A 10,006-nucleotide genomic window follows, 5' to 3' on the forward strand; every position below is an offset into this window, starting at 1 on the left:
TGGGGGCCGGGGGGGGGCTGGGGGAGCCCAGCCGGGGGGGGCTTTGAGGGCTCCTAATGCCCCCAGTGCTGGGCCTGGGGCAGGGTCACGTGGTCTCTCTGGATCTCAGCAGCCCCATCTGTAAAGCCTCACAAAGGTTCTGGCTGGGATCTGCTGGGGGAGGGGGTTGGTGAAAGCACAGGGTGACCTGCAGGGGCTGGGCACCCCCTGGGAGCTTTGGTCAGACATTCATTTCTGTGGCCCTCGTAACAGACATTGGGGAAGCCAGCTCTGGCTGGGGACAAGCGGATGTTGACTGATGCAGGGTCACCGGCCTTGGGAGGCAACATGCAGGTGGGGACACAGATTGGAGATGGGTAACTCCCAAACCGGATTCCAGGTGCCAGGAGGAGGGTGCAGGCGTAGTGTGGATGGAGTCGGGGGCAGGGGAAGTGACCGAGAACTGAGCCAATGGAGCTGGCCCTTGGGGGAAGGGCATGTGAAGCCTGGGAACAGCCCGTGCACAGGCACAAAGGTGTGGAGAACATATCAGGGCCAGAGGAGAGGGCGTGGGCACGGGGAGGGCGTTGGTGAGACAGTATGGTTCCAGAAGGACCAGGGTATTGACCGCAGTGAGGAGCAGGCTTTGGGGGACTTCAGCAGGAGAGGCTCAGGACAGGGTCTAGGGAAAATTATTCCAGTTGCATGGGAGACAGAGAGAGGTGGTGGAGGCAGAGAGACAAGTTAGTGCATTCAAGAAACCGTGGATGGTTAAGGGGGTGGACTCCAGAGGCAGACGCCTGGTGCCGAGCCCTGGCTCTTCCACTCACGGGGTGTGATTTAACCTTTCTGGGCCTCAGTTTCCTCATCTGTGAAATGGGAAATGATATACGACCAACCCTCCTGGACTATTGTGTGGGTTTAGAGAGTCAGTGCGTGTAAAATGCTCACAACAGTAACAGCAAATAACACCAGCTGTTTTCATACGTATTAGTCTTTATTGAAATATGCCGGGACGACGAAGAAGGCTGGAGGGTAGGGCACATTAGAAAATACCGCAGGGACAGAAATGACAGCCTTCCAGGACAGCCACCCATGGTTCTCAAAGACCCACTTTCCGCTGATCACTCCTTACAGCCCAGCAGCAACGGTCAAGTTGCAGGTGAACGCTCACCGTCGGGTTGGGAAACAAGTTCCAAAAACAGAATCAACAAGGAAATAAGAAAGGGCATCATGCGTATAAGGAAGAGGGCTATTTCGTGACACTTGTGTCAATGGCACACACGTGTGTATGTAAAGGGGCGTGATGTCGAAGTGCAGGGAGCCGTTAAAAAAGTTCAAAAATCTCTGATGTAGGCATTCGCTGAGACAGACGTGGAGTGTGGAAAGATAAGGGGTTCGATTAAGTGGAAATTCGTCTTCAAAATGCCAGAGTGACGTGCAAGTGGCATTTTTTTTTTTTTTTTTTGCCCTCTACATTGAACTTGGGTGCAGAAAGTACAGTTAATTGTCCCTCTCGGCTGCGAGCACGCCATCGTCGGTCCCGTGAGAGGCAGGGGTGTGGTGTGGGTTCCCAGCGGGAAGAATCTCATCAATCCGTGGAAGACCCTTTGGTAAATACGTTGGGGGCCATGCCTGATATCCATGGAGGGTTTCCAAGGCGAGTCAGCCACAGCCCTGCAGTCACGAGATGTTCCCAGTGTGACGGAGACATGGAGGACGAGGGTGCGCTCAGACCCCACGGGACCAGCAGCTCTACGGCCTCCCTAGGGCCGTCCGTCTCATGGAACCTGTATGCTCCTGGAAAGGCCAGTCAGGAAACCCCACTTCCGGAGGAGGGGCCAGTCAGGAAACCCCACTTCCGGAGGAGGGGCCAGCCAGGAAACCCCACTTCCGGAGGAGGGGCCAGCCAGGAAACCCCACTTCCGGAGAAGGGGCCAGTCAGGAAACCCCACTTCCGGAGGAGGGGCCAGCCAGGAAACCCCACTTCCGGAGGAGGGGCCAGCCAGGAAACCCCACTTCCGGAGAAGGGGCCAGTCAGGAAACCCCACTTCCGGAGGAGGGGCCAGCCAGGAAACCCCACTTCCGGAGGAGGGGCACGACGCCCGCGCGGTGGAGGCGCGCTGCTCCGGGTCCCTCTGTGGCCGCTGGGCCCAGCTACCCCTAGCCCAGCCCCTCTGACCCCGAGCCCCTCCCCGGAGATGTCCGCACTTGGAGCAAGTTTCGTAGGAGTGCGTGGGTGAGCTCTCTCTGCTCTTCATACACGATCTGGGCCAAAGGGCAGTTTTGCGGTCATTGTTCCCAGGAGGCCTCTGCGTGCACAGCCATCTCAGGTTTGCGGTGCCCTGTGGCCCTTCTGAAAGCCGGTGAAGGCGGACCCTTCTGGGGACAGCGCACCGCCCGTGACGGGATAACCGGGAACAGGCTTCGTCCCGGGGAATCCGGCTCCAGGGTCACCTGCCCCACCTCCCCAGGGTCAGGCTGTCAAACAAAGCCTGCCGAGCTGTCCCCGCGTCTTGTCTTCCGCACGGCGAGCTCTCCCGGCCGGCAGCAGGCGCTGGTAGCTGAGAGAGGAGTAGTTCTACCCCTTGGGGTCAATCCTTTCTGGAAATTGGGCCAGGACTCCCTCCCGGGGTCGCGGTGGCTGGGTCGGCCTGGTGCAGCTCACAGCTCACCCCCCGGGGGTGGGGGTGGGGGGGTGGGGGGTTGGTCTAAGAACAAGAGAGCTGTGTTCTCTGGACCTTTCGGATACACAGGGGTTAGAATCCTGGCCTTGGCGAGCGATTATGAAGCCAGTCATCCGGAGCACCCCAAGGGCATAGTGACTGTACCTAGTTATTGGAGGTATTCTCAGTACTCCTGCTGCGGGGGGTCTGGGCAGCCAGAAGCCGGGGCTGGCCGACCTTCGCGGGGCCAGGCATGAACGCTCCAGGGGTATGGAAATGGAGAGGTGTGGGAGGTCCTGGGCGGAAGCCGGGAAACGCAGGCGGGTCCAAGCGGNGGAATAAATAATATCTGATGCAATAGTTTAATGAGAAACTGAACGCACAACCAAACCTCCCCGACGGGCAGAATATCGAAGTTTAACATAAAAACGCTGTGCGCGACGGTGTGTCCCTCGGGGCTGACTTCCTGACGCCCTCGATCCACCGCCAACTTGTAGGTTCTGGAGAAGGAGCGCGTGGCCCGGCGGCAGCGGTGGCGGCTGCGGCGGCTGCGGGAGCGGCTGCGGGGCCAGGANNGGGAGCAGCGCGCCACGGAACGCCGGCTCCGCGGGCAGCTGGAGGATCTTCGCTGCTGCATCTACGAGCTCAAGCTGTCGGAGATCGGCCTGCAGGGCCGGGTGGAGGACCTGGCGCAGCAAAACCGCAGCCTTCGAGAGGAGCTGGGGGCCCGGGCGTCCGGGGAGAGCGCGCGCAGCACCGCCGCTGCCGGTCCCTGCAGCCCGGTAAGTGGCCGCAACCCGGGGCACCAGTGAGTTTTCAGATTTCTCTTTCTCCTACAGCCACCTGCCAGTCACCAGCTCCTTCATCCCCCAGTTTTCCTCGTCATCTACTCGGATCCAGCCTGATTAGCCCCATCCATCCGTCCATCCATCCTTCATTCCATCAGCCACCTAGCCACCTATCTGCACAGCCAGTCACACACCTTCCGCTACCCATTCTTCAGCACGGCCACCTCACTGCCCATCTGTCCCCCTTCTCATCCACCCATCCCCCCGTTCACCCATATACCTGCACGTCTGTCCATCTGTCCGTTTGTCTACCGATGCTCCATCGTCTCATTCACACAACCATCCGGCTGTCCATCTGTCCATCCAGCCAGTCTACAGGGAACCAACCAGCCGCCCCTCATCCCTCATCAGCTGTCCCCTCCTGTTCATCCATCTGTCCAGCAGTTACCGAGTCCCGGCTGTGTGCCCGATGAGACCCTTGGGTGTGCAGTGTTATGTCACTGCCGTGTGCCCAGAAAGTCTTCCCAATCCGTCCCCTCCTTCAGAAGATGATGACCTCCTCTTCCACCTTCCCCGTAGCTCCAAAGGTGGGGACGGTCCCTGGTGGCAAGTGCCGTCCGTGCTTCTTGAGTGCTCCTCCCTTAGACTGTGCGCTCCGTGAGGGCAGGGCCCAGGTCTGGGGGCTCTTTGGAGCCTCGGTCCAGCATCATCACTCAGGGGGTCCCAGGACTACGCAGTGAAAACCCCACAGGGTTGGGTTCCTTTCTGGTTCTCTTAATGACTAGCTGTGTGACCTTGGGTGATTTTCTTAAGCTCTGCCTGTAACGAGGGCCGACTGGACATTTATTCTTTCGTTTGGCCAATAGAAGAGTAAAAGCTTGTGTTTAACATAGTCCTGTGCTCCGGACCCTCCTGGGAGTGTTCGAAGGCGTTATTTCATTCAGTGCTCATGCAGATTGTGAGGTAGGTGCCGATGGTATCCCCATGCCACATGAGAGGAAATTGAGGCTCAGAGAGGTGTTGCACGGGTCTGTGGTCACACAGCTAGTGGGAGGCAGAACTGGGGCTTGATCCAGAGTTGATGGTGGTCCAAAGTGCTCTGTTTCTCCTGCCTTGGCCTGAGTCCCTGGCCGAGAGAGTTGACTCAGCTCCTTGCAAGAAAGAGCTCAAGATCCTGTCTCCCTCCAATTTACATTTAAGGAAAAATCTGTGAGCAAACTTCCCGAAAGAAGATCACTCATTAAAAAAGCTAACACCAAAAGAAAAAAAGTTCAATTTTTCTTTGGAGAAGATAAATCTATTTCAAATCAATTAGACCTTTAAATGCGCTATGTTTTCCCAAGGAATGCAGTGCATCCTGCCTGGCTCATTTGAATAATGAGTTTCTCTGTGTTTTTTTTTTTTTTTTTTTTTTTAAGAAAATAACAACTCTCTGCCCCTGCTTTCTCTCTTCTGTGTGGTCTATTCATTCTCCCTCTGTTATAGCCACCAGATAAAGGAAACCAGTGTGCATTTTCGTCTTGGCACCTTATTGTAATTCTGGAAAATAAATTGTGTGTGGATGGAAATTGTCATTTATTGGAGCTGTCACAAACCCAGTGGTTGAGACGATAGTTCTGGAACTTGACATCCAAAGTCAGGGCATTGGCAGGATTCATGGGCTTCTGAGGCTGTGAGGGAGGGTCTGTTCGAGCCCCTCTCCTGGGCTGGTGGGTGCTGTCTTCCCTCTGTGTTTTTACGGCACATCTTCCCTCTCTGCCTGTCTGTTCTGTCTCTGTGTCCAAACGTCCCCCTTTTGTAAGGACACTAGTCAGGCCAGTGGACCTCGTCGTGACCGGTTGCCCCTGCCAAGAATGTCCCGTGTCCAAAGTCAGGACACATTCTGAGACACTGGAGACTTTAACTTGGGACTTTGGGGGGGACACAGTTCAATCCATACCAAGCACCCCTATGGACGAACAGTCATGAAGACCCGCGAGGTGGCAGGAATGTGCGCTGCGTGGCCAGCTTTGCCTGGGTGGCTATTGACAAGGGTGTCTTTGTGCCAGGCGCGAATTTCTGTGCCCTTTATCTGTCACTCGTCTAGTCCATCTGAACAAGGGGCATTCTCGTATCCTTATTTCCAGATGAGGAAGTGAGGGCGCTGGACTTGTGAGCGCCGTGCTCTGCACCTCCAGCAAATACTGGTCGGTGGCTGAGTAGTCGGTATTTAATGGGTGCCTCCTTGGTGCCTACGCTTGGCTCGGCCCTTCGCTCAGAACCGGGGCTGGGATAGTCCGACCACACACCCCTGCCCGCTCGATGACCAGTCTCCTAGGTGGAGGGGGTGAGGCTGAGGAAGGGGCCTGGCATTCAGTCTGTGGGTCACTGCTGGGGGCCCCGGCATTTAGAATGGGGGCTGGGGTGCCTGGGGGGCTCAGCTGGTTAAGCGTCTGACTCTTGGTGTCGGCTCAGGTCACGAGCTCATGGTTTGTGGGTTCCAGCCCTGCGTCGGGCTCTGTGCTGACAGCCTGGAACCTGCTTAGAATTCTCTGTTTCTCTCTATCTCTCTGTCCATCTCTGCTCTCTCTGTCTCTCTCTCTTTCAAAATAAATAAAGATTTTTTAAAAAAGCATATGGGCTGGACCCAGGGCCATGGGGTGTGACAGTCGGCCAGTGTCTGTCTTATTCTCAGAGGGCAGTGGCAGCCCCGACTTGGGGCATTTGGGGGTCGAAAATGGCCATCTGGAGAGGGGTCCTGGGAGACATAAAGAGCCAGCCAGTTACCAGCTCGCAGGGGAGTGTAGCTGAGGTTTAAAATTTCAAGCTAGAGGGGCGCCTGAGTGGCTTAGTTGGTTAAGCGTCCGACTTTCGCTTAGGTCATGATCTCGCGGTTCGTGGGTTCGAGCCCCGCGTCGGGCTCTGTGCTGACTGCTAGCTCAGAGCCTGGAGCCTGTTTCAGTCTGTGACTCTCTCTCTCTCTGATCCTCCCCTGCTCACGCTGTCTCTCTCTCTCTCCTAGAAATAAATAAATAAAACATTTAAAAAAAAATAAAATTTCAAGCTAGAACCTATTGATAACAAAACCAGAAGCTGCCCTTCAGGGTCTTGGCCAAGAATTGTATCAGTAGGCAGAGTTCTGAGAACATGGCACGCGTGTGTGATTTCCCAAAGCCCACAGCACGTTTCCGAAGGGGCGGGGGCCCGGAGGGGTTAGGACCTACAGACAGGTGTTTTAGCTCCTTTCTCGGGATAGCCGTGTGACCCCCAAATGATCTCCTTTTGTAAACCTCCTGGCTCCCGTCACTGTGGGATCAAGTTCAACCTCCTACCCATGGTATTCGAGGCCCCTGCTGCTCTCGGCTGAGCTCCTTCTCCAGGCTCCTTGCCCACTTTCCCCCTACCCTGTCCCGGCCACACCGAACTCCTGAATGCTCCAGTCTCTTCCAGCCTGTAGCCTTCCCTGTGTCTAGAAGCTTCTACCACCTGCCCCCCTCAGCTGCTCAATAAACTCTTGATACTCTCTTTCCATTCAGTGGGAATGCCACTTCCTCCAGGAAGACTTCCCTGATCTCCAGCTCGCTCCCTCCTCAGTGCCGCAGAGGCATGACACACCTCTGGAGGCCCTAATTCGCACTCTAATTCTGGCTGGGGTTTACTTCTCGTCTGAATCAGCCCTGAACTTGGGGCCTTGACTACGGCCAGGAGGCACTCGGCAAGCTAGTGGATAAGTGACCACGAAAAGAGATTTGCTCCACTGCCCATGGCAAATAGAAACTCCCAGCTGGAGAGACTACCTCACGAGGCAGTGCACAGGGAGCCCCGGGGTGGTGTCCACTCTTGGGAAGTGCAGGCAATAGACAATTACCCATCATCAGGGAGCTGTCCCCGCAACAGCCCACAGGTTCCCTGTGATATGCTCTGGGCGTCCTGGTGAAGTGAATCATCGCGGGAAGATGTTTTATTTGCTTTGTGTTTACAAACACTTTTCCCAGCACGATGTCATCCACGCTGGGAGGTGGCCAGGCAGGAATGTACTCAGCCTCCCAGAGAAGGCACACGGCTGGCCTGGGATCACACACTTTCCAGTTTGCAAAGCAAATGGCTTGAGGCCCAGGTCCCTGAAGGGGCGGGCCACTGCAATGACAAACTGTGGCCCGAGGAGGAGCTTGGGGAGGGTGTTTGCTCAGGGCATGGGTGAAAGGAAATTTAAAAGGACTGTGGTTTGCAAGACAAGAAAGGGCACCGGGGCTGGAAGGGTGACCCTGCTCTTTGAAATGTCATAGGGGAGACAGACACAGGTGCAGACAGGGGAGATCAGGGCCATCGACTGCTACAGCAGGGGACAGCCCAGGGGCTGTGGTCTGGCCTAGAGGGAGGCTTGTGCAGGGAGATGAAAAGTCACACACTTAAACATGTCATCCCGGAGCAGAGATCATGCATCAAGAATGTGGGTTTCTGGGTGTTATGTGGAAACTAATTTGACAAACTATTTCTAAAAAAAAAAGAATGTGGGTTTCTCCCAAAGCCTCTCTACCCCGGCAGTGTGGGTAGAGCGCCCCCTGGTGGCATTTACAGGACTCATTTCATTGTGCAGCAAAGTTCAAGTTCCAGGCAGCTCCTTCCCTGCTCAGGGCTCGGCTTGCACTTGTGCATAAGTGTGCATTGCATAGCTGGAACTCCAGGAGTAAGCAAGGACCTTAAAACACGGGCCGATAATGTCAAAAATTAAAATGTAGCAAAGCCACGGACATACGAGTAATATAAACGGAAAGACAAATGTCTAGTGGTCTAACACAGAAAGATCAAGTCCGTTAGTTATAGAATAAACACACGTACACGAAACCTCAAGGTTCCATTTTATTCTGAATATTTGTCAAATATTAAAAGTGCTCCAGCATGGTTTGTAGTTGGTGAAAATCAGAAATAACCTAAATCTCCTATTAGAAGGACCTGATGTGGTAAATAAAGGCATCACTTATGGCAGAGGTTATGTTTTATGGCTATAAAATACCACATTATAGAAGAACTTGTGGGGAGATGCTGCTTCGGTATCATCAAATGAGAAATGCTCGAAGCAAAAATGGACATTCTGTAGAAACAGACTTTTGGAAGAATTTAAATGTCTCCGCATATACCAGGAAAATGTCTCCTAACGCACTGATCATGTTCGTGTCTGGATAGCTCTGTATTCCTCATTTTCTTCCTTCTTTTTTGCTTATCTTTCACCGTAATTGCATGTGAGAGCCGAAGTCATGTAAAATTGGGGGCCGCCGCTCCCCTGAGCACTGAAAGACTGGGAGGGTTGACGAGACTGAGCAGAGGGGTTGGGCAGGGAAGGGCAGAGGAAGCCCAGATCCGGTTCAAGACCCGAGCTCTGGTTCTGATCTCTCGCTGTGAGTGCTGTGTGACCTTGGGCAAGTCACTCTCCCTCTCTGAGTAGTGATTTTGTCACTTGTGAAATGAAGGGGGTGATGCATCTTCTTCTAGGACGCCCCCCTCCCCCACCAAGTGGCCTCCCCGAGGTGGGGGTCTGTGTTTTGTCCCCGGCTCCAGAACAGGGTCTGTCACTTAGCTGATGCTCGGCAGGTATTTGTTGAACCAAATTGAAGTCAACTTGTGCATCAGAACGAAATCCACACAGAAGCGATCAGTGCAGCCGTGCTGGCCTCCGACGCTGCGCTCCCGACCTCTCCTTAGTTCTTTCCTCCTCCTCCTTGACATTGGGCTCCTGCTCACTCCCTTGGGAGCTTCTGTCTCTCCCGTTCTCCATCCTGCTCCCTCCTCTTCCTCGCATTACCTTCTCTCCCCTCCTTTCTCTTCCGCCCTCTCTCTCTCCTCCGTTCCCTTTTCCACCTCTTTCCGGTGGTGATTTTAAGCCGCTGACAGAAGTGCTTCATTCTGAGCAGCTGGGAAACAAGTGGGTAAGTGCAAGAAGCAGCACCGAGCGCCGCGGCCCCGCGGGCCCCGCGCACAGAACACAATCCGGCACCAGGGCCCCTCTGGCTTCGGTGGCTTTGGGCTGAGGCCCCGCTTTGTGGCAAAGCTTCTGGAGAATTCTAAGGTCTGTGGTCTGAGAGGACGCTAGACGTGACATCACCCAGAAGGCCCCAAACCCAGAGAGTGAGGGGGAGGGGCTTAATTTGGGGGAGGGCCTGGGAAGGCCTTGTTGAAGATGCGGCCTTTAGGCTGAGCCCGGAGAGAGTCAGAGGGGTGGACAGAGAGGCAGGCGGAAGGCACTAGCGGTGCGGGGCTCTGAGGCAAGGTCGGGGGAGGAGGGTCCCGTTAAGGAGCAGAATGAGGGCGAGGGCAGTGGGGCCGGGCAGGGGTTTTCTCTTTCTGCACAGCTGCCCGAAGCGGGACATTGGAGACAGGACAGCAGGCTGATCCGGTTTCCATTTCCCCAGGGTGGGGCCGGGGGTGGGATCGCTCCGCTACCGAGCCAGGTGTGCCAGGGAGGGGCAGAGAGAGAGGTGCGGGCAACCCTCGCACACCCTTCCTAGGAAGACGTGCAGCCAGGCAGGAGGAACCGCGTATGTGGAGGTGCAGAGGCAGGCAGGAGCCAGGCTGGGGGGGGGGGGGGGAGGGGGGGCC

At 55.4% G+C, this 10,006-nt stretch overlaps 1 protein-coding gene across 1 annotated transcript in view; it reads left to right on the forward strand.

The window, feature by feature from the left end:
* The window catches only part of CUNH4orf50 (chromosome unknown C4orf50 homolog), a 51,140-nt gene that overhangs the window by 4,823 nt on the left and 36,311 nt on the right, over positions 1-10,006 (forward strand). Inside the window, exon 3 of the mRNA XM_077750382.1 lies at positions 3,143-3,427. Coding sequence (XP_077606508.1) covers positions 3,143-3,427 — 285 coding nt within the window. The remainder of the gene's footprint in view (positions 1-3,142; positions 3,428-10,006) is intronic.

The sequence above is a fragment of the Crocuta crocuta genome, unplaced genomic scaffold (assembly GCF_008692635.1).
Source record: "Crocuta crocuta isolate KB4526 unplaced genomic scaffold, BGI_CrCroc_1.0 scaffold179, whole genome shotgun sequence".
Taxonomy (NCBI): Eukaryota; Metazoa; Chordata; class Mammalia; order Carnivora; family Hyaenidae; genus Crocuta; species Crocuta crocuta.